This window comes from Dermacentor andersoni, chromosome 1 (genome assembly GCF_023375885.2).
Source record: "Dermacentor andersoni chromosome 1, qqDerAnde1_hic_scaffold, whole genome shotgun sequence".
Classification (NCBI taxonomy): domain Eukaryota; kingdom Metazoa; phylum Arthropoda; class Arachnida; order Ixodida; family Ixodidae; genus Dermacentor; species Dermacentor andersoni.
Window position 1 is genome coordinate 330,046,491 of NC_092814.1, and position 21,254 is coordinate 330,067,744.

Genomic DNA, 21,254 nt, shown 5'->3' on the forward strand with positions numbered 1-21,254 from the left:
GAAGCATAGGTGACGGCAACTACACACGAACGTTCGAAGCTGAACGTCTCATGGCAGTCCACAGTGTAAGCAAGCGAGTATATAGTACAAGGTGTCCTCCGTAACTTTAGCCAAACATTAAAAATATGCAACATTTTGTTAGGCTGAGTGACGCTGTGTTTAACACATTTATCTCCTGCTTTGGTAATGCAAGTTTCTACAATTTCTCTTTCTTTCTTGCTCTTTGCGCGCTTTAGAAACCTGATGTCATTGAACATTGGGGCACACGAACATTTGTTGCAATGCGCAGCTAAATGCCTACCATACCAGTTCTCAGCAAGAATACAGAAAACCTTCAGAGCAGTCAACTGGAAAAAGTGCACAGCATAAAAAGACAAGGACACGGGAGAGCGACACACACACAGTACTGACTTACAACAGTTTATTTATGACGCAATGAAGGAATAAATATATAGGGTGCTACCATGTGCAATATCTGAATGATCAGTAAAAAACCTGGAATATCATTTGCAATGCGGATAATGATAGCCACGTACCCACAGAGCACACGAAATTTTTTCGATTTAAACCCTGTCAAGGTACGCCATTTTCCCGAGATGAAAGTGCAATCGAAGGAGAACGGAGGGGTTCGAATTCAGTCAACTGAATTGCATGAGGCTTTCCTTGGGGAAACCAAATCTGGAACCAAGGCCTCCTAATATTGTCGTCACTCTGGGTGGAGTGAGTGTTCCTGATGGCGTAAAGGCTGTTCTCGGCAAAGGGCCAAAATTCAGCTATGAACCACAATTGTCTGCTTACCAGTTTCTGGCCATGGCCAGAGATATGGCAGACAAGGCCAATGAACATGAACGGGACCACGTAACCAGGGAAAGCATTGACTGCATTATGAAGAACATGCATCACAGGAAGGCACACAAACTACCGTTTAAAACAAGCGGTGTCCTGGATGAAGGACAACAGCATGAATGTCCTGCAGTCTGACAAGGAAGGAGGGTTCGTCTTGCTACCAGAATTCCTCCGAAAAGAAAAAAGCCGCGGATGCAATTGCGAAGAATTTCACAACAGTCCAATTCGATCCAAAAAAAAGCAAAGAAAAGTAAATCTCAAGCTACTTACAGAACTTAATCTTGAACCATTAAAGAAGCTCACTAGCAAAATCTGGGTTTCTAGAAGTGTTCTTTACATGCAAAACACATAAGCCAAACCACACATTAAGGGCTATTGTACCCGAAAAGACCTCATGACAGTTGCAAGTCAGATGTTTTTTGCAAGGCCATCTAAAGAACCTGCCAGTGAATGGCCCCTTCCAAGTGCGAAGTTCTGAAGAATTTGTGAGTGAACTAAGGGGGCCTTGTGTTTGAATGGCATCAACGGGTTTTCTGTCTATGCATATCTGTTTTATCGACTTGTGACGGTTTGCTAGTTGCTGTACGTGATATACAGTAGGCATAAACAATGACAATTTCATAACACTCTTAGAATTTCATCTTCAGTCAACAGGCATCAATCATGACGGAATTTTTATATCCAACGTACCGGTATTTGTTGGTTCATCCATCGCACCCATGCTTAGCGATATATTTTCACTTGGCACTGACAAACACATTTGCATTGCTTTAGTTGACTCCTCAGTTATGCGCATTTGCTATGTGGATGACTACCTGGTTCTTCTAAAGCAGCGACATGGTTATTGCTTTGACAAAGAAATGAAAAATATTCAGAGAATTTTTAGCATGCACGGTGGGGGACTAAAGTTCACCTTTGAACTGCTGAATAAAACTAACATTTAATTCTTAGATATTAATCTTTCATTTGCTTCAAACCACCACGTTTGCTGGGCTTATCAACCTAGGTTTAAGAAAGGCATGCTTCCCTATGACAGTGCTCATTCAAAACTCATGAAAAGGGGAATAGCCATCTCCTCTATTCAAGCTGCAATGAACAAATCCTGTGAGCACCAAATGAAATACAGCCTCCTACAGTAGACAGAATGTCTTAAAATAGCCGGGTACCTATCTTCTGTCATCACAGCCGTGTGTGAAACACCCCTGCAAAAAACAAAGCACCCAGGAAGAAAAATCAAAAAGCATGAAAAAGACGAGACCTTTTCATGTAATACCACATGTTTACAAGTTATCCCACAACCTAGGAAAGCGGCCAATAGGCACCAAATCAACTTAGTGTTTTCTGCTCCCTGTAAACTTTTAAAATTATGCAATGCTATCAAAAATTGGAAATGCCAGGAATGCACCACGAATCACGAGAAAAAATTCCCCAAATGCACCGTTGACATCGTTTACGAGATACCTTTAGATTGTAGACAAGTGCACATCTGACAAACCGGGCAATGTTTTAATGATAGAGCTAGGCAGCATAAAAGCTATGTAAAAAACAGGTACGGTAGAAATTTAGCTCCGCACTGCAACAAATGCTCATGTACCCCAATGTTCAATGACACCAGGTTTCTGAAGCATGCAAAGGGCAAAAAAGAAATATAAATTGTAGAAGCTTACTACATTACCAAAGCAGGAGATAAATTCCTTAGCACAGCGTCACTCAGCCTAACAAAACTTGAGGTAAATTTTCTAGATAAGCACCTCTACTTGTAGGCAGTACGCATGCCTTTTAACCTTTTGGTTATTGTTGGTGTTTTTTGACATGTTACAAAAGCTGGTTGATCTTTCAATAAAATTTCCAGTTGGCAGTACAGCGTTCATCCCGTTCTGTGTGTTTTAGATTGTTGTCTTGGTCTTCTTCGCACTGCTTCAAGTTTTACTCAAGATGAACCAAGTTGAATGAGTCAAGTTGTTGTTAAAAAAATCCCAATACAGCTTTCTGTTGCTCAATATGTGTTACATAAAAGTGTTTTTTCGAGTGTGAAAGAAAAATACACGCAAAGTGCCTCGAGCGGAGAAACCGGCCAACAAAACTTGAACACCCATACTGAATAGCACAATAATTGCGGTTAAACATTTGCTCTGCAATACCTACTATTTGCTAGGATACAGAATTGGTGGCTGAAGAAACGTAGATTCCTGCAAGGTACCATGGACCACACAGTGCCATCTAAATACAAGGAATGTCACACAAACAGCAAAAACAAATACTAGAAGCCACTCACCAGAGGAGAGCGGTATAACTGAAAAATGGCGAAATCGAAAAGGCTGACAGCATAAACGTGCAAAACAAGAGTATTCAGCTTTATTTAAATAAGCACTGCCGAAGCGAGTGCACGTTGGTGGAAATACAAAATGTACCCAGAACCATCTTTCATCAAAAATTCATCCATCTTAACTTAGTAAGCTGCTAATGAGCATGTTTAGTCCATGAGCTTCAATGTACACATTGTCTCAGCAATCCTTGCCAACTCCCCTTCAGTCTGGCGGACCTGAAAAACGTGAAATGTGAAACCAGGGTCATACACAACAAAAGAATAGCAAAGGTCATGTCTCAAGGTTGATATGTTTTATGGATTCCTTCTCTGTAACAATGCATCTGCAGCTTTGGTGTCTTTTGGCAAATGAGTGGTGAATGCACAGTGGCTCGCTATGCATACTTTTACAGTCCTTGACTAATGAAATGACAAATATGCAGAAAACTACTAAACTGCAAAACTTCCCCGAAATTTATATTAGCTTAACGCCTTCAGACACTGTGTGCAGAATTGTAGAAGCCAATTTACTGCATCAAAAGCAAGGTCTTCCATTAAAATAATGATATTTAAAACAAATAGCATACTTCTTAAAACACTTCAGAGTGAACCTGCACTGCATGCTTAAATTATATTTGTAGGTTGCTTTAGTTGGAAGGTAGACATCTGGTTTTTTGCTCGGGATGTCACTGTTGTCGTGAAGTAATATCACTTCTTTCGTTGTTTTTCACAACATTTTACATCAGGCATCTTTACATCTTACACATTTTACATCTTTTTCAAGTCACCAAATAAGTGCTTTCCAAGTATGCTAGACATGGTATAGTTGATGTTTTCATATCTGACGTTCCTGTAGAGAGTTCCAGCATGGAGCCCACATTGTGTAAATTTTAAAAAGCTCACCAAAAACTGAAATTTTTTTAAAATTCAACTTGAAGCTGTGTGCTTTTCATTCAGTAGATACAAAAAATGTGAAACTAAATTTTAATTGCAGAGAATTAATTCACAGCTGAAAGGGTAAAGCAGCTACAAGAATATCACAGAGCGTTAATTTATTATTTTTTCATGAGCAGTTTTTCTGGCGAAAGCCATGGCTTCTATATGAATTTCATCTAGTGCAGAGAGATTACTGTCATGGACACAATTAGCTAAGTGTTGAATGGAATGCCTTTTTAATGATGGTTTGTGATGGCTATGCTTACAGGATTACAGCCTCTGACACAACTTTTCAGTGCTCACTAAAACATCGTACTACAACAGTATGTGTTAACAGTTAAAAGCCCCACACAATGTGTATTAACTAAAATGTGCTGTTTTACTATACACTAATATTATCAACAGCACATACATTATGGCAAAAATCCTACACCTATGCGAATATATGCAGAATATCCAGAAGCGTATTACATGAATATGCTGTTCAAATAACGAGAACTATCTGTTAAACATTATATGACACTATGCACGGCTCTGCCTCTGAAAGATTTAAAGTCACTGACACATAATTTGGACTTGTTAGGGCCCACTTAAAAGTTCGAATAATTGGGAGTCCGAAGTATCGGTGTCTACAGAAAAGGCGAGTCGTATTTTTGGATGACCACTTTCAGGAATACCTTCACTTTCGGAAAACTTCATGTGACTAGTGCCTGACGCATCGGCGTCTACGAGTGACAGCATCCTTGGCACAGTACCAAGCACGCTGTCTTATCCCGGTGCCAGGATCACTGTCACTCTCAATGCATCCGGTGCTACGAAACTGATAGCAGTATCTTCGAAGGTGAGTATCAAGAAAACAGCCCAAGTCTGTAAACGTGTTGCTGCGTGCACTTACACTTGCCTGCAACCATTGTCATGCTGTCGCTACAGATAGACGAAAGTATAGTGAATACATGCACTGAATCTTCTTCCCCTAGCCACAAAACCAAAAGCCAATTGAGCTGCGATAGCTAAATGATTGCTGGTTTCTTTGCAACCATGGAAGAAGGAAAGAAATCTAGGAAGGAGCATGACTTCACTCAGGCAGCCTCAGCAAGCCAACCTCCTCTGACGCTGCCTTTCTCTCTGGGGCCTCCACGTGCACAGTGGCTTTCAAGAACCAATAGGCCCGCAAGGTTGCTAGAGCATTAAAGAGGCTGCTTGGTATGTGGTAACTTTTACGCATTGTCTTACGAGACGACAGCATCCACTTTGGATCGATCAAGTCGTCATTCTGTACTGTTTCATCTTATTGCTCCCAACAGATACTTGTATTTGCTTTAGATTTGGGCCATGCTGCTTTGACAGTAAAGTATTAGTTACAAGTAGGCATTGTTTTTGAGGTTCATGCTCAGTTTCTTGGCCCATTAGACTTAAGAGCGACTGTATTAGGTGGACATGACCTCCGTAGCGTTGCAACACCCGTGGCAAGTCAGGTGCACTGCCAAATCTCAGAGGCTATACATTATCAATTCGCGTTTAAAGGTAGGCAACTAGAAGCTGCCATTTGCCTATAACGTGACAAGGGCCTACTTTTCCTTTATGTTTTTTATGACTGGGCTCCAGGATTGTCACGTGACACTCCCTCCTGTTTTTTTCTTCCTCCATGTTCGTAATAGTCATTGTCCGGTGCTTCGCTCACTTAATCACCGCCCTCAGCGGTGCAGGCATCAAGAGTGGATTTGGCGCCACTTGAAATTGCTTGAAGAAGTCGCCATGGAACAGGACGCTATTTATCATGCAAATGAAAAACACTGGACACACGGAACTAACGCAACAAATGGCAAATGCAACCGATGCAGCTTTTCAGCACTTAGCAGCTTGGTTTGGCTTGTCCTGCGGTTTTAGTTTAGGTGTGGTCTAGAGCTACTGGATCAACTAGGCTTTGCTAGTTTCGGTTTCGAGGAGGAGCTGGCAACATGACCAATGACCATGCCGGCGATGTATTCAAAAGAAAATATCGCTATCTTCACTAGTTCAGGTGGTAAAATTGGCATATGGTCATGCAGGTGGAGTTTGAATATTGAAAGGCATGTTGTAAGGTGTCTGAAATTTCATAAGTTTTCACCAAGACCGTGTCGTGTCAGAAGCACACGTTAGCGGTGGTCAGAAGTGCGCAGCTAGGGTGTTAGTGCAATTGAAGTTTTTCTTAACATTTGTTACGTCATAGACGGTACGCCTCATATTTTTATAAGCCAAAGTCTCAATGTACTATGCGGGAACATTTCGCAAACAACATATCAAAGGGGATCCTAACACATAGGTGTCTGTGAACTTTCTGTTGGGACTCGGCTTTAGCGTCATTACATCCGGGAAAATGCACGAACGAGGAAAGTATCAGCGGGGTTCTACTGTAATCAGGTATTTGCACACTTCTCATAATCACATATGAACCGGGTAAAGAGGGAGAGTGAGCAATGCAAACATGCTACTGCCACCAAGACTCACCTTGTCACAGTTTATGGCCTGCACCTCGGCTGGCACCTTTGTAGTGTAATCCGCAGCAGATATTGCGGTCTTCAACTTGGATAGCTGGGTCTCAAGCTTCTCCTGCTTTTGTAACAGGCGCTCCATTTCTTTTGCGGGGTCCACAACACCCTGCATATACATTCCAAGTTCACATGCATGGCATACGAGAAAAAAAATTTAATGAGTACTGATGGCCCCAACATTACAGCTTTTTGTTTCCTTCAAGCGTTCCAGAGAAGACTTATTACAGAAGCGAATGTGTAATATGTGCACCCCCATACAACAAGGCTGTGAATTACACTGATCAGACAGACGCAAGCCTACGTGAGCACTTATGCAAGCCTGAAGAGATGCTCTATTCACTTCAGATTGTGATGAGTTTCCACAAATGCTTATCATATAGAATAGGTGACCACAATAGCATATCACCTAAAAAAGGTGCAAACAGATTCGGTCAACTTTTTTAATCAAAGGCAGAACTACTTTACCATATCAGCTGTAAGTGTAAGCCAGTTGCACTGCTCTCTTTAAAAGAAAAAAAAAAGCAGACATGACCATGAGCATTTGTTTAGTTGCAAAACAGCAAGACTTGCACCATACTCGAAAAATGCACAACTATACTTTTGTTTGTCCAGTTTACCTTTCCATATTTACTTTTCATAGGAAAGGCAAACTACTACTAAAAAGGTATACATTACGTTGAAACTTAGTTACCCACTATGCTGCACTTATCAACCAACCAACTCGTAGATGACTTAAGTATCAGGAAATGTGTCTGACATTACTTAAAGTGGTGAAGGAGAAAGCCTCCAGCATTGAAGAGAGCATGAACTTTTTCAACTATGTGGCCTCCTGGAATTACGCAATGCCACAATGTTTGGCCAACATTATGAGTTCCAGTTGTGTGAGCTGCAGAGAGCTGTGACTGCAAGCATTGAAACCTGTCTGCCCACTTCCAAATTTTAAAACCTCTTCCTCATGCTTTTGCAAAAGCGCTTCCCTAGCTTCACTGTTCAATTTTCACAGTTGTGTGCCATACAAGTCTGCAAGTGGCTTCAGACATTGCACACAGTGCTGCCATTTTAGCGATCTTGTGCTAGATTTAGTGACTTTTCTGTCAGTTTAGTGACACAATTTTCTATTTAGCAACCAGCAACGTTTCTCGGCAGCATGACTGGACAACTGGTGATATTTTAGCGACTTCAAACTTAAAAATGTTGCTTCGAAAATGGCTCTCTAGAATGCACCTTATTCTAAAATTTACAAGTAGGAGGCTAAAATTGGCTGTATGGCACGTCAGCTTCATGATTATGATAAAGCAACAATGGTTTCCTATCATGGAGGCCATGCACTGCGATTAGTTTTGCCGAGGGAAACAGGCTTCACATTGTGCTTACAAAATGCATGTTTTTGTTTTTATTCCTAATGAAATACATAGTAATGGCTCTTAACGCTGCGGACACTGCAGTTTCATTAAATGCGTTCAATTGGTGGACGTTGGCAGGCGTAGCAGTAAATTAAATTACCAAAACTTATTACAATAAATTTTATGGTAGGATTTAGAATGCAGTAGCTGAATAAGATGTATAGACTGTAGAAAGACGTATATCGTAGCAGCTGGTTTGATTCATACGAATTTGAATGCACTGCTTCCGTTTCTCATGGCTTTCAGACAAATCATTAATTCGCCAAACATTCAGGTGGATCAAGAGGGGGTAACTTAGTATTTGACATGTACTTTATATAAAGGTCAAGTAACTGTCATTGCCATATGAACGACATGACCAAACACATGTTGCAAAATTTAGTTCTAGAAAATTTACAGGCACACTGTGTACGAATTACAATTGCATGCTAGGAAGTTTAGGTTACCCGTGTTCTTTTGACTGTGCTGAATATGTAACCTTACAATCTGAAGGCAAGTGTATAATTCCAGCTGTCATCATCTGTTGTTTTGTAAAAGTGTTAGTAAAGTATAAGCCCTTTACAGCCTACTGACAGCTTCACCATTCATTCCTCACCTTCACGGACACCCAACACGAAAAGTTTTGGCAGATGCGTTGCACTATGTTTGTCTACAATGCCTATAACCACAATGTTACGCGAAGGACGAGTCAGTAAGACGAGCAACTATTTACAGGTTATATTTACAACAGCGGTTGCAGCGCTGATCGGTTAGATTCACAGCACGAGCCCAGTTCGTTCTTCCTCCTCTTTTCTGGAGTGATGGCGCCCACGCGCTTCATTCAAACAAAACAAATACCACATGCGTGTGGCAATATTATAGCATTACAAAATGCCCACATTATTTAAATTTCCCTCAACAGTTTTAGCAGATATTTGAACAACATTACAGAAATATTTCGCAAATACATAGCGACTTCTTTGTCTCAGATTAGCCAAAAAAAAAGGTTGGCAACACTGATTGTGTTGCTACGGCTACGGACATTGCAATGTTCAACTATTTAAAAAACTCAATTATTAATGAGGAAAAATATTTGTCAAATTTCATTATTACAATTACCAGGGTAAAGCCATAAATGTACATGGTAAACCCTTGTTCATTTGCATCTGTGTCTCTGGCGCTGTTCTTTGATACAGCATGGTTCAAGAATCATTGTGATGTCTTGGGCTCCAAGTAGAACACAAAAGGAAGAGGACAGAAAGCTCTCCATCCCGTTTCTTTTATGTTCTGCTCGGCACACTGAGACATGATGAATCTACCAATTAGCCCAAATTCCAGTTCTGCTTTAAAGATTATCGGGTAAGTTGGGTGGGGGTGGCCCTGTCTGCAGTTTTGTTAATGCAACAAAACACAAAGTTTATCAAATTCACTTGTACTTCAAGTAGCAAATCAGTACCCTATTCAGATGCACAGTACAATGACCTGCCATGTACCCCAACAAGTTTATTGTGTTTTGGTGGCTGCACAATAATTCACTAGGTGAGCCACTTGTCTTCGTGTCATGATGTCAGTAGCTGCTCCAACAACATGAATGGTAAACACTGGTTTATATGGAACACGTGGTAGCACCTTCGAAGAACAACCACATGCAAGCCCCTACAGGGTATTCGACTGCCCCTACCACTGTCAAGGTGCTTCTCCTAAGTGTGCTGTCCCTTGCCTGCTGGCCTGTACAGCCACTAAGTGGCACGTGATGCTATTAAATTGGCTCCGAGATATAATCCTTTCTGGATATAATCCTTTCTGCCCTTTCCTGGTCTCCTGTTCGTTGCAATCTTTCATCACATCCATTGCATCAGGATGGTTCCTGTTACATTTCTGAATACGAAAGCCACTACAGGCCAGTTTTCACTCGCACGGAGACCCCTGTTCACACGCACATGGCTGAAAAGGTAGATAAAAATAAACGCAGTTTCGTTAAGCATGATAAGCCAAACATCATGAGCATTATATGTGTGCATCAGCCGGACTTGTACACGTTACAGGAAAAATGTAACCACTTACAATTAATTTTTATTAATTCAAAAATGCAATTCAATAGAGTGACTAATTACTGCCCCATGCAAGTAACTGAGCAATTACTAAAAAGTAATTTATTACCTCTATGTTACTTTCCTCCCAACTTTCATTAGCATAGCACCAATGCAGTAAATAGAATGAGCTGGTCTGGGTCTTTCAGTGTGTGCTCTGCAGCCCCCTCACATGTTGTTTATGTTCACTAACTATTGTATTTCAAAATTTTCGTTGGTCATTTTCCCCCATTTTCCTGTGAAAACATACACTGAAAACTCGCTCGAAATTGCACGCTGGAGGGGAGGACGGTGTTGAACACCATGCCCACAAGATTGTGGTTACTCAATGACACAGTGCTTGCGTGTGGGTCCTTTATGAAGCGCAACACTTTATTGTTGCTGGGGCTCAGAGAAGGTGCTCTCGGTTGGGTGAATGAAAAGCTGAAAGAATCGTCCGTAGGGTGATTACCTGGCATCAATGTCCAAAGTGGCCATCACTATCGAGCCATAATACCGGTTCGATTCATTGGCCAACATCTTTGGCCAACGTTACGGCGGTCACAGCATGGAGTGCCACGCATTAGGCCGTGATTGAGCGATTGTCCGAGAATGTGCATTCCTTGCTTCAAAAACGCTAGTTTTAATGCTACATGACAGGCATGGCGTGCAGATTCGGCACCAGACGTAAATTTGCACTAAGGGGCCGTAGTCTCGATCGACTTCCTTCCGGTATACAAGATATGATCACTTTTGTGCTCGGCACCAGACGCGTCGGCACCTATGGGCATGCACTGGAAAAATGCTGCTGCATGCGTGGAGCGCTGTTGCTCTGCGTTTGGTGCCGAGTTATGCACAAGTGATCGTATTTCCGAAAGCAATTGACCGAGAATACTGCTCCACGGTAGTGCTGCCTCTGCTGATTGACACATGCGGCGCACTTTGTACTGTCGGCAATGTGGTTCTATATCCTCGAGAAAGCCTGTCAATGTAGGCTAACAAAATTCCTACAGTAAATTTTCATTCTGCAATGTATTACCGTATCTGTGCTGTCTCATTTCACAACAACGAAATTCTTGCGAAAGCGTATTTTTTCATGTTACCCACAGATTTCGTTACTGCAAGGTTCAACTGTAATTTGTTACTGAAAGAAGTGCTCAACTACAAGGAGTGCTACTGAGTAAAAAAAAGTAATCGATCAATTCCAAAAAAAAAATGTAACATAATGAATTATACATCATTCATTATGTGCAAGTCTGGCACCAGCCCTACTCCATGTACATTCAACATCAAATGTCTACAGACCAGAGGATCTGAGAAGCTGCTTAGTAATTCAGCAGACTGGACATACAGCCTGGCTTTCGCGTTAACTGTCTCTGCTAGTAGGTATATGCAAACAACACAGTGTTGTACAGATTTACTGGTTTACTGGTACAGATTTACTGGTTACGATCATGAACTGCTTGGTAATGTTTTCTCAGATCCCATGGTTTATCAACTTTTGACGTTGACTATGATGCAACATGCCTTCAATGATCAGGGGTAAGAGACCGCAACAGAGCTAAGAAACTGCACCTTTCATAAAAAAAGTTTCAGGACCCCTATAAAGTTTTCATTGTAAGGTTCGTAACAGCACAACACAAGACATGGACAAAAGGAACGTAAAAACGACAACACGGCACTTCCTTTTGTCCGTGTCTTGTGTTGCGCTGTTATGAACCTTACAATGAATCCTAACCAACTGGCCCAACTTGCCGCCTTCTTGATCCATGATAAAGCAACTGTGGAAAATGTGCAAATCATGTTTAGGGCAATGTTTTTCAATACGCAGCCCTTAGACCTCCTCATATCCGCTGGGACTGCTGTAAAGACTGGTGCCACTGACAAGCATCATTTGTCAAAAGAGTGATGAAATGTGTGGTGAGAGCTTCGCAGCAAGCTTCCTGTGTGAACTTCTGTCCTCAAGAAACACTATCAGGAAACTGAAAGCATGAGATAGGCTTGTTGTTTAACAGGACTTTCAACTTCATTTTAGTTCTACGGTAGCACTGTCGCTTGTATACAAAATGTACGACTCTCGGCATAAGCACTGACTGTAGGCTGTGAGCTGCACACGAGGCATCAATGTCATGGTTTGAACAAATGAAAAAATATCTAATTTAAGTTGTCATACCTGCACGTTGACTTTATTTTCGTTTGTGTAAAAGTGAACATGTACTCAAGGGCATGTCGCTTGACCTACGTGTGTTTCAAGAGTTGGTGGTGGCTTCAGATATGAGAAACACTGGTATAGAACAACTCCAACATTTACATGCAAAATACTGCAGCTGTAATATAACGAGCACTAACATTGTACCATGTTACGGCTGCACTTGCACTAACCTACTTTAACTTGGATCAAGCTGGGCAGCTAAGCCAAAGAGGAAGTATATAGTCAACTTTTGTTAATTTGATCCTGATGGTACCCACAAAATTGATCTAATTATCCTGAGGGTCAAATTAAACAAGATGAAGAAAAAATGTCAAAACACACTGCCGATTCATTTGGCAGTAAGTATTAGCCCGATTCTAAGACACTTCCAAATCTAACGCATGCCTGCTTTCTGTGTCCTAAGCAGAAAACGAATGTATAGGTAACATTAAAAAGCTCCCGCACAAAGCAGAAATCTAAAGCTCACTTGATTATTTAGTAAGAAAACAGGCAAGGGTCTCATATGTGTTGCATAGTGGTGGCTGAATTCGTAATGTGAGCTTCGCCGCAATACAGCGGTGTTATACGGCAAAACATACGAACGCCGCACATGCGGTTTCCAGCTAAATTTCCTGCGTGGTGGGGGGAGAAAGGTGGGTGTTAGAATTGGGTAAATACCTTTATCGGTTATTGCTTGAACATCTTCCTAGGGCAAGCCAAAAATAGGCATTTTCGATTAGAGATTACATGTGTTCAACGCATGCACTGCCCCCTAACCGCTGCAGAGACGGACACTGCCAGTAAAGGGGTCGCTATTAGAGTCACCATAGGGGTTAGGCAAGTACATGCTGATGGTCAAGTTCGAATTATCCGGTCAAGGCCAATTTCAGGGTTAAAATAACGAAAGTTTGGGCCTATAGAAATGCATGAGTGCTGACCGGGACCTTCTTTCGGGGTCGAATTAACTGAAAAATAAAATTAACCAAAGTTGAATTAACGAATTCTACTGTACAACTAACTGCTCACCACAATGTGTGTCAGTTAACTTATGATTTGGATGACCAAACAATAAAATGGGGGCAAATTAAAGTACAAGCTGCCAAAAGTGCATTTTCTATAAATATAATCTGCACTGAGCATGCCAAGGTCACAGTGAAGTAGTGCAATGTCTGCCATCAGTTCAAACAAAGCTGTCACACATGACTATAGAGCATTCAAACACATCCATTGATGAATAATGACGATGTGGTAAAATGTTTCAACAGCACACATGCCTAGCTCTGAACTACCTGTGCAATGACAGCAACCTAAAAGACCACACACTTTTTTTCCAAATGATAAAGACCATGACAACAGTCAGAAGAGCATTGGCGAATTGATCCTCCCTATGAACACATTTTAGGCGCTACACTCACACATGGTGCGCCTTACCTTGAGCACGAGGTACGCCTGACAGGTGTCAGAGATCGTGGTCACGGCACACCCAACTGGCATGGTAGCGCCCTCTGTGAGGAGCTCCACTTCCGATGATGAGGTGAGCGCAGCAATCACCACTGCCAGTGAACGCACTGTCTCCCGGTTGCTGGGACTACTGCACTGCACGTACACTGAGCCAGAGGCAAGAACAAAGGGCGACAGGCTCAGCCAATTGCCTACCAAGTTCAGCAAACAGCTCAAAGAATTCTACAAGCATGTGCTCCCATGTGCATAGAATGGCACAAATAAGCAGCGGGTTTCGAGGCAGAAAGCACAGTGACAAATTCTACTCTTCTTTTCTCTCTCTTAGTGACCTAACACACCGAAAACTGGTTCGTCACTGTAATTATCCTAGTCATAATGTGCACAAGGTTTACTTATAAGTTATTTAGCAATACAGATATGTTTGCATGATGCCAATCAACAATCCTAATCTAGTAATTATTTTGGACACTGCCCACACATGTACACACTTAACAATAAAGCAGTAAAAGTAAAGAAAAAATTTTGAATATGTGGCCAGATGGGAATAAATTTAAGCAATGTATGCACAGTCCTTTCAACCAAAGATAAGGCATTGCTGCGCAAGAAAGGAAAAATGGCTCAGGCACTCACAGTGGACCTTAGTCTTGGTGAGGTTGTAGTCGGCACGTAGAGACCGTACTTTGTGCACAAGGTCCTGCATGAAGCTCACCTCCTTTTCTAGGGACTCATTTCTTGCCGGGAACTGCCAAATAAATTTTTAAAAATGCAGGCATGACTAAGAGAGTCCTTTAAAAATAGACCTACTGAAAACATTAAATATAGGGACAGAAGAGATTTCAGTCAATAAAATATATTACTGTGCCATGCCATGCTGCTCTCATGCTCACTATTATATATATATATATATATATCTTTTTTTCTTTTGTACGTGCATGTGATGTACCTAAAGGTTTAATGAATGCTTGAGTATACCTGAAATATCTACCTGAAGTAGATGTTTTCCACTCGCCAAGAGCTATATCTTTTTCTGTCTGTTACATGCCTCACACTTTGTTCCAGCAGAGATACAGTAAAATCTTGAGAATGCAAATCTCTAGGGTCATCTTTAGACTTTCGTATCATGTGAAATTCGTATTAGCTATAACAAATGATAGCAACAACACCAAAGTTCAGGTAACATATACTTGTTTATTTATGACGATTACTTCTAGTTGAAAAACTCCTTGATTACTTTCTGGACCACTATCCACTCAATGCTCTAGAGAATGTCCTAATGAAATGCGCAGAACCTCGTGCTCATTTCTTCACTTACGTCGCCAGACTTTAATACACGCCGCAGTGAGTGTTTTTCAACTGCACAAATCTCTGTCAGGATCATGGTACTAGATGCATAAGTTGACTTCACAACTCTACACCATGGCCGTACCTCTGCGAGAGGTCTCGCAGCTGCTCAGATATTCATATCATCTACTGCAACCTGGGAGAGCATTCAAGTCATCCCGAAACATAACATATTGTGCTTAATGAATTACAGCTAGGACTTCTTCAAAATTCGTATCACCCCGAAATTCGGATCAACCATGATCATATCATTAAGATTCCACTGTGCACAAAGAAAGCAAAAAAAAAAAAAAAAGCTCAACTATAAATTTATTATGCTGGGCATGGTACCTAAGCATGCGAATGTTGGGCGAAGCAAGCTCAGACAGCCTCTCATGTGTCATGGAGTTTGCATGCGGTACTGCCCAAGCACATGGCCCAGGCCTTTACAACACAATAGACCAAAACTAGGAAAATTTCAGTTTTTGACAATGTATCACTGGATCTGGTCAGTGAAGCATGCAACAAATGCACCATTAACTCATAGCTGGAAAATGGAATCCACTAAAAGAATAAATTTCTTTGTAGTGCAGGCATGGAGCCTGGAAATGAGAGGACCAAATGCACAGGTCTGACAAACAAGAGCAAAGTGCAGCCCTTGAGTCCTGGCTGCACCATTAGGCTTTAAAAAATTCCACTTTCATGACTTCCACATTGAAAAAGCTAGTATTGCAACACCATGGTGACGGCTTAGCCGGAAGAACAAAGGAAGGCACTGCATGCAGTGAGTTTTAACCTCAAGAAGCAACATCAAAGCAAACTGTTCTGCTTTTCCAGACTAGGCTAACACATAAAAAGTTCTTAGTGTTCAAGGAAGATACAATATTTACCCAATTCTAATGCGCCCCCGAATCTAATGCACACCCAATTTTCGTAAGGAAATAAATGTGCACCTGAATGTACCATGCCCCTGTTTTATAAAAGAAAAATTACCATGCCCCCGAAAGTGATCTCCCGAACTGATCTCCCGAAGTGACCGAAAATGATTGACTGAGAACACTGCTCCAGACCATAGTGGAGCACAACATGAACCCACAGCAACTATCACGAAAACGTGCTCCGTCGTCACTTTGTGATTACAATGATGCTGCATCTGATCGCTCTGACGGTAGGCTGTTGCAACGGTGCGAACGCGGTTTTGGTTTCGCATCCCATTGTAATGTGCAGGAAATTTTCAGACCCATTTTCTCAGAAAAAAGGTGCGTGTTAGATTCGAGTAAATACAGTAATGGAAAAGGAGAGACTACCAGTGCGAGAAGGCTCGTGACATGGGTGCTGTGGACCTTTTTTCACCCATGCCATTGTCTTTCTTGCAATCCTACCAACACGCCCAGCTGTCAGTGCTACTACAGTAAACCCTTGTTAATTCGACCTTTATTATTTCAGAAAATTGAATACCATATTTACTTTTATCTAATGCACACTTTTTTTCCGATAAAATGGGTCCAACAATGGCATGCGCGTTAGAATCGAGTATGACCCTAAATCTGCATTACCGTATCACCATCGGCATTTCAAAATGGCCGCCTCGTACACGCTTTGAGCCTAGCTGCTGTAGCTTCCTCCATGTGCTGCAGTACGTGTGCTTAGGCAATGCTTCCTTTGGCTTAGGTTAGTGCACCGTCCGCCTTCCCGTTTTCTGCATTTGCTTTATCAGCATGGAAATGCCGACTGCAAACACATGCCGAGTTTATCCCGATGCCGCAATGAAAAGGAAAGTGTTCACGTGTGTGGAGACAGACAGAAATCGGGCTGCATCACAGGTTTTCGGAGTTCAACTTGCGTGCAGGACTGGCACAAACAGGAGAGGCATTCTACACCGGCGGCTGCTACGTACGGCACGGCCACGCGGCCCCTATCTTGAAAGCGATCTGCGACGGAGAGAAGAGTCTATGCATCTAGGTGCACTCCGCTGTGTTCTCTTCGCTTAGTTCGCGTTGAAGCGAGAGGCCACACAAAGGTCAACTCCCTCACTCCTGCTACCGCACTTTCTCACTCCAGCGTTTTGATAAAGAGTTTCCACGGTCATTGAGTGAGACACGTTCATGTTTGCTTGTGTGCGGCGTGACACCATGTTTGTTAATTTAGCTAGTGAGCAAATGCTTAAAGCTTATACGGTTGATAAAATTACGATCCTTACTTTTCGTATAGCTGTCTACTAATTTGCTATCGTAATCTATGCTTCACCTTTTGGGCAAAACTGCGACCTTTTTTATTTACTGCAACTTTACTGCATTGGGAGTAAATCTTTTTTCCAAATAAGAGAGAGTTGATTTCTGTATGAAAGAATGCGGTGCGTGGTACTCTAAAAAACTTTTTCTTTTTTTAGGTCACGGCAAAGAATCGTTGCAATCGAGTGTGTTTTTTCTTTCCTTCTTTTTGGTCGCGGAAAACGGGTACGCATTACAATCGACGGCGTGTTATAATCGAGTAAATACGGTAATTCAAACACCATCCTCTGGTCTTGGCAAGCAAACGCATTATTTAATGCAATCAAACGCTTGTTAATTCGGACGTATTTGGCCGCACATAGATTAATTTGGACAACTCTCTGAGCTTAGCAAGCCCAGAGCACTGCAAATGTGCAACGCAAAAGAGCAAAAATGGTGCGAGCGTCCAATCGAAACAAAGCGGCAGAGTCCACATCATCATGATTGCGTTGATAGCCACCACGGTTTCGTACACAGTGGTTGTGGCATACAGTAGTTTTGTTTTGACTCTGTGCACGCATCTGCCACACACCTTCTAACTGCACAGTCGCCATATATGATCGCATCAATGGCGGCCACGCTTTCGTCAGCAGTTCTTGCAGCAAACGGTAGTTTTGTTTTGACTCGGTGCGGGCATCAGCTGTGTGCCTTCAGAACCGCAAGGTCGCTGTCCATGATCGCATCGATAGCTGCTGTGGTTTCATACGCAGGGGTTGCAGCCAAAAGATTTTGCTTTGACTCGGTGCTAAGCTGTCGAGGATGAAGAGCACTGGCTGCATCGCTATGAGCGGATGATCTGTTGGCGACCAGCTCACTGACAAAAAATTATTGGGATGTGACCGCAGTAGTGAAAAGCATGTCTCAGCTAAAGTCGCGAGCCACAGCTGCGCTGCGAAGGAAGTCGTGAGGCCTTTGCCGCTGATAGCACTAATCAGTCACGAGATGACGAGAATTGTAGCTTCCGCACCAATTTTGTGCAAAATAAAAATAGCACTCAGTAAATAAATAAGCGTTGACGTAGTAAGCATTTGTTTATTGTTTTCTTGATACCCTTGATAATTTGACATTTGGTTTAATTCAAACATTTTTTTCAGTCCCGTGATATCCAATCTAACGAGGTTTTACTGTAAATGTCCACGAAACAGCACATTGAAAGGCGACCCTATAGACCTAACCTGCAAAGAATAATATGCTTAAGCATTCCAGAAAAAAAAATGACTGCTTCACTTGCCTCGTCCACTTCAGGGTAGGCATCGACACAGATACTGGGTGCAAGGTTGGCACGAGGCCTGCGGGGAAGCCGCTGGTACAGCTCTTCTGTCAAGAAAGGCATAAATGGGTGCAACAACCGCAGGCCTGCATGCAGGCAGGTCACCAAAACCTCAGAAGAAAGACGCTTGGCCTCCGCATCGCTCCCTTGAAAAACGGGTTTCAGAGATTCCTGCATGGGTAAAGCAGTAGATCAGGGGGAGTATTCTATACGAGTCCACCTAGTGGACTGTCCATTTGAACCACCGCTGATTGGCTGGGGCCGCTCGTCTCCTCCTCACTCACACAGCTCCATCCAATCAGCACATCAGCAGCGGTTGAAATGGTTTTGGTTAGAAACAGAGGAAGAGGACACTCAGCTGTGAGCAGGGGCAGGAGGAGGAGCTGCCTCTGAAGTAGAGGAGCTTTAGTGCAGTGCCACAGGGAGCGAAGTCAGAGCTTCTCCATGTTTTTTTTTTGCACCCCTCTACAGTATTTTGTTATGATGATTGGATTCTGCACTCTATGGCACAACTAGTCTGCCTTGCACACTGCCTTGCTCAGGAAGCATGAACAGAGAGCTTCAATCAGCCACGAAACAGCACACACTTTACTACTACAATTAATTGAGGGAAAACAGATGATGACATTTTGAAATTAAAAACCAACTGGAAAGACATTTTGGACCGCGTAAGAAGCCTAGTTTCAGATATTTCAGATGTAAAGTAACTACCATGCAAAATTTTGTGTCTGATATTTGAGTGGAAGCATCACAAAAAGCTTGCAAAAACAGACATTTCTGATACCGAAACTGAAAAAGACAGAAAAAAATAAATGCCATTATTACTTGCAAACAATGACAAAGAACCCAGAACGCTGAGAACCAGCACAGCGCCTGGGCGTGAACTCTTGAGATCAAGGGGATAGGTATCATATGCACTTACCACTAGGTGCCCGTGTCAGGTTACATGCTATTTAAAGGCTGTTAATAAGAAAATTAGACATTTGCCAGCCTTGAAACTTTGCCAAGATAGTTTTAATAGTACTATACAGTACTACTCATATATAAACAGCTCAGCTAAAGTGAAATTTCATTGCAGCTGGCCTTAAGGTATACTAGAGTAATACGTGCCCCACATATACCTACACCTAGCTATAACACAGCACTGTCACAACGGCTGACAAATTTTAATGACTCCATATGCACGAAGAGAAAAAAACAAAGCAAAAACAAGTAGTATAAGTTGACAACACAAGCGAACAGGACCTCCCAAAATGCAGACAAATTCTTGGGTAGTGAGAGCTCTCACCAGGTAAACATCACAGAGTTCGTAAAGCCAGAAGTTGTAGATGGCAGTGGTGATCTGTGGGAAGTCGTATGATTCAAATCCTCTGTTGCACAGCTCTGTAGCTGCCGACAGCCGAGACAGGATCCATTTGTCCATAAGTGCTTCCTCCTTGGGGGCCTAGTAGTCAAGAGTGAGAGCAGGACAAGCTTTGATTGATGTACCAGGACAGATAACAGTTTGGCTCTAAAACAATTCAATGTTTATTTACAAAACTTCCAAACAATGCAATGTTGAAGGCCTTACTGGCAATGAAGCGGTAATACGCTATGCACAGTGCCTATAGGGGCACCACTGAAAGCCACATAGCGGCAGCCGTTGGAACTGCAAGCGGGCCTTATGCCGGAGGCGCCTGCTTTCACTGCATGCATGACTGAAGGTGTGTGTGCGATTTGCCGCTTGTGCACGTCGCAGATAGTTACTTCTGTGGTGTCAGTGTGCGCAAGGAAATCGCACTGTACAATAGTGGACATGTGTCCAATTTCCCGACTGTCGGGGACGACATTGTCTCCTTATGCGCCAAGTGTTTGCCGCAGATGAGCATCGACAAGCTTGCCTACGAAGTGGAGCTCATCGCCAATATGCCACTTTCATTATAACGCATCGGCTGCTAATGGCTTCATTTGTTGGCTCGTGAACCAACATTCTTCATGCACACACTTGCTTCGTTTACATGCCATGCATGTTTATAGTAAGTTGTGGGAGCGCCATCGTGCCTGCGAATGCATGGTTCATACAGGTGCGGCCACGTGAGAAGCCAGCAATGGTAAAGCTTGCAAACTAGCACGATGAACTTAAGAAAAATAGTACAATAATTAAGAGTTGATTGTTTTTATGCTTGCGTCTTACCACTGCACAGCATGGATTTCACATGTTCCATTGTTAAACAAGCAGAGCGTTTCAATGATTTCACGGGAGCACGTGAGTGAGATATCAGAAGACGCCACAGCTGAAAATTTTCCTCACTGGTCAGTCAAGAGCATATTGCTTTTATATTTTGTGTCACCCCCATTTTTACTAGGATCACCCTTGCACCCAAATCCAGAATTAAACTGTATCTTGTATTGCCTGTTGTAGTGCTCCGAGTCTGAATAGCCAATGCAGCGCTTCTTAATTAGGTAAAAGAGTACGTTGACACAATATTAACAGATTGAAAGCAAATACAAAGCATGGCATTAAATCATTCTTGTAAACCACGTGCTACATTGAAATCATTTTCAAAACAGAGACAACTACAGTGAAGCAACATAAACATATATTGGCCCACTTCATGCAAAAGAAGAAAAAGAGAACAAGCAGTCGCTAGCACCACTAGCAAGAAAAGAAAAAAGAAACATGAAGGTTTCAGA

At 42.2% G+C, this 21,254-nt stretch overlaps 1 protein-coding gene across 1 annotated transcript in view; it reads right to left on the reverse strand.

The window, feature by feature from the left end:
- Positions 1 to 3,175: 3,175 nt before the first annotated feature.
- ValRS (Valyl-tRNA synthetase) overlaps positions 3,176 to 21,254 on the reverse strand; it is a 110,520-nt gene continuing 92,441 nt past the window's right edge. The window contains exons 21-26 of the mRNA XM_050166785.3: positions 19,870 to 20,025; positions 18,543 to 18,752; positions 14,352 to 14,463; positions 13,692 to 13,867; positions 6,575 to 6,724; positions 3,176 to 3,388 (exon numbers count right to left, since the gene is read on the reverse strand). Coding sequence (XP_050022742.1) covers positions 3,320 to 3,388; positions 6,575 to 6,724; positions 13,692 to 13,867; positions 14,352 to 14,463; positions 18,543 to 18,752; positions 19,870 to 20,025 — 873 coding nt within the window. The 3' untranslated portion in view covers positions 3,176 to 3,319. The remainder of the gene's footprint in view (positions 3,389 to 6,574; positions 6,725 to 13,691; positions 13,868 to 14,351; positions 14,464 to 18,542; positions 18,753 to 19,869; positions 20,026 to 21,254) is intronic.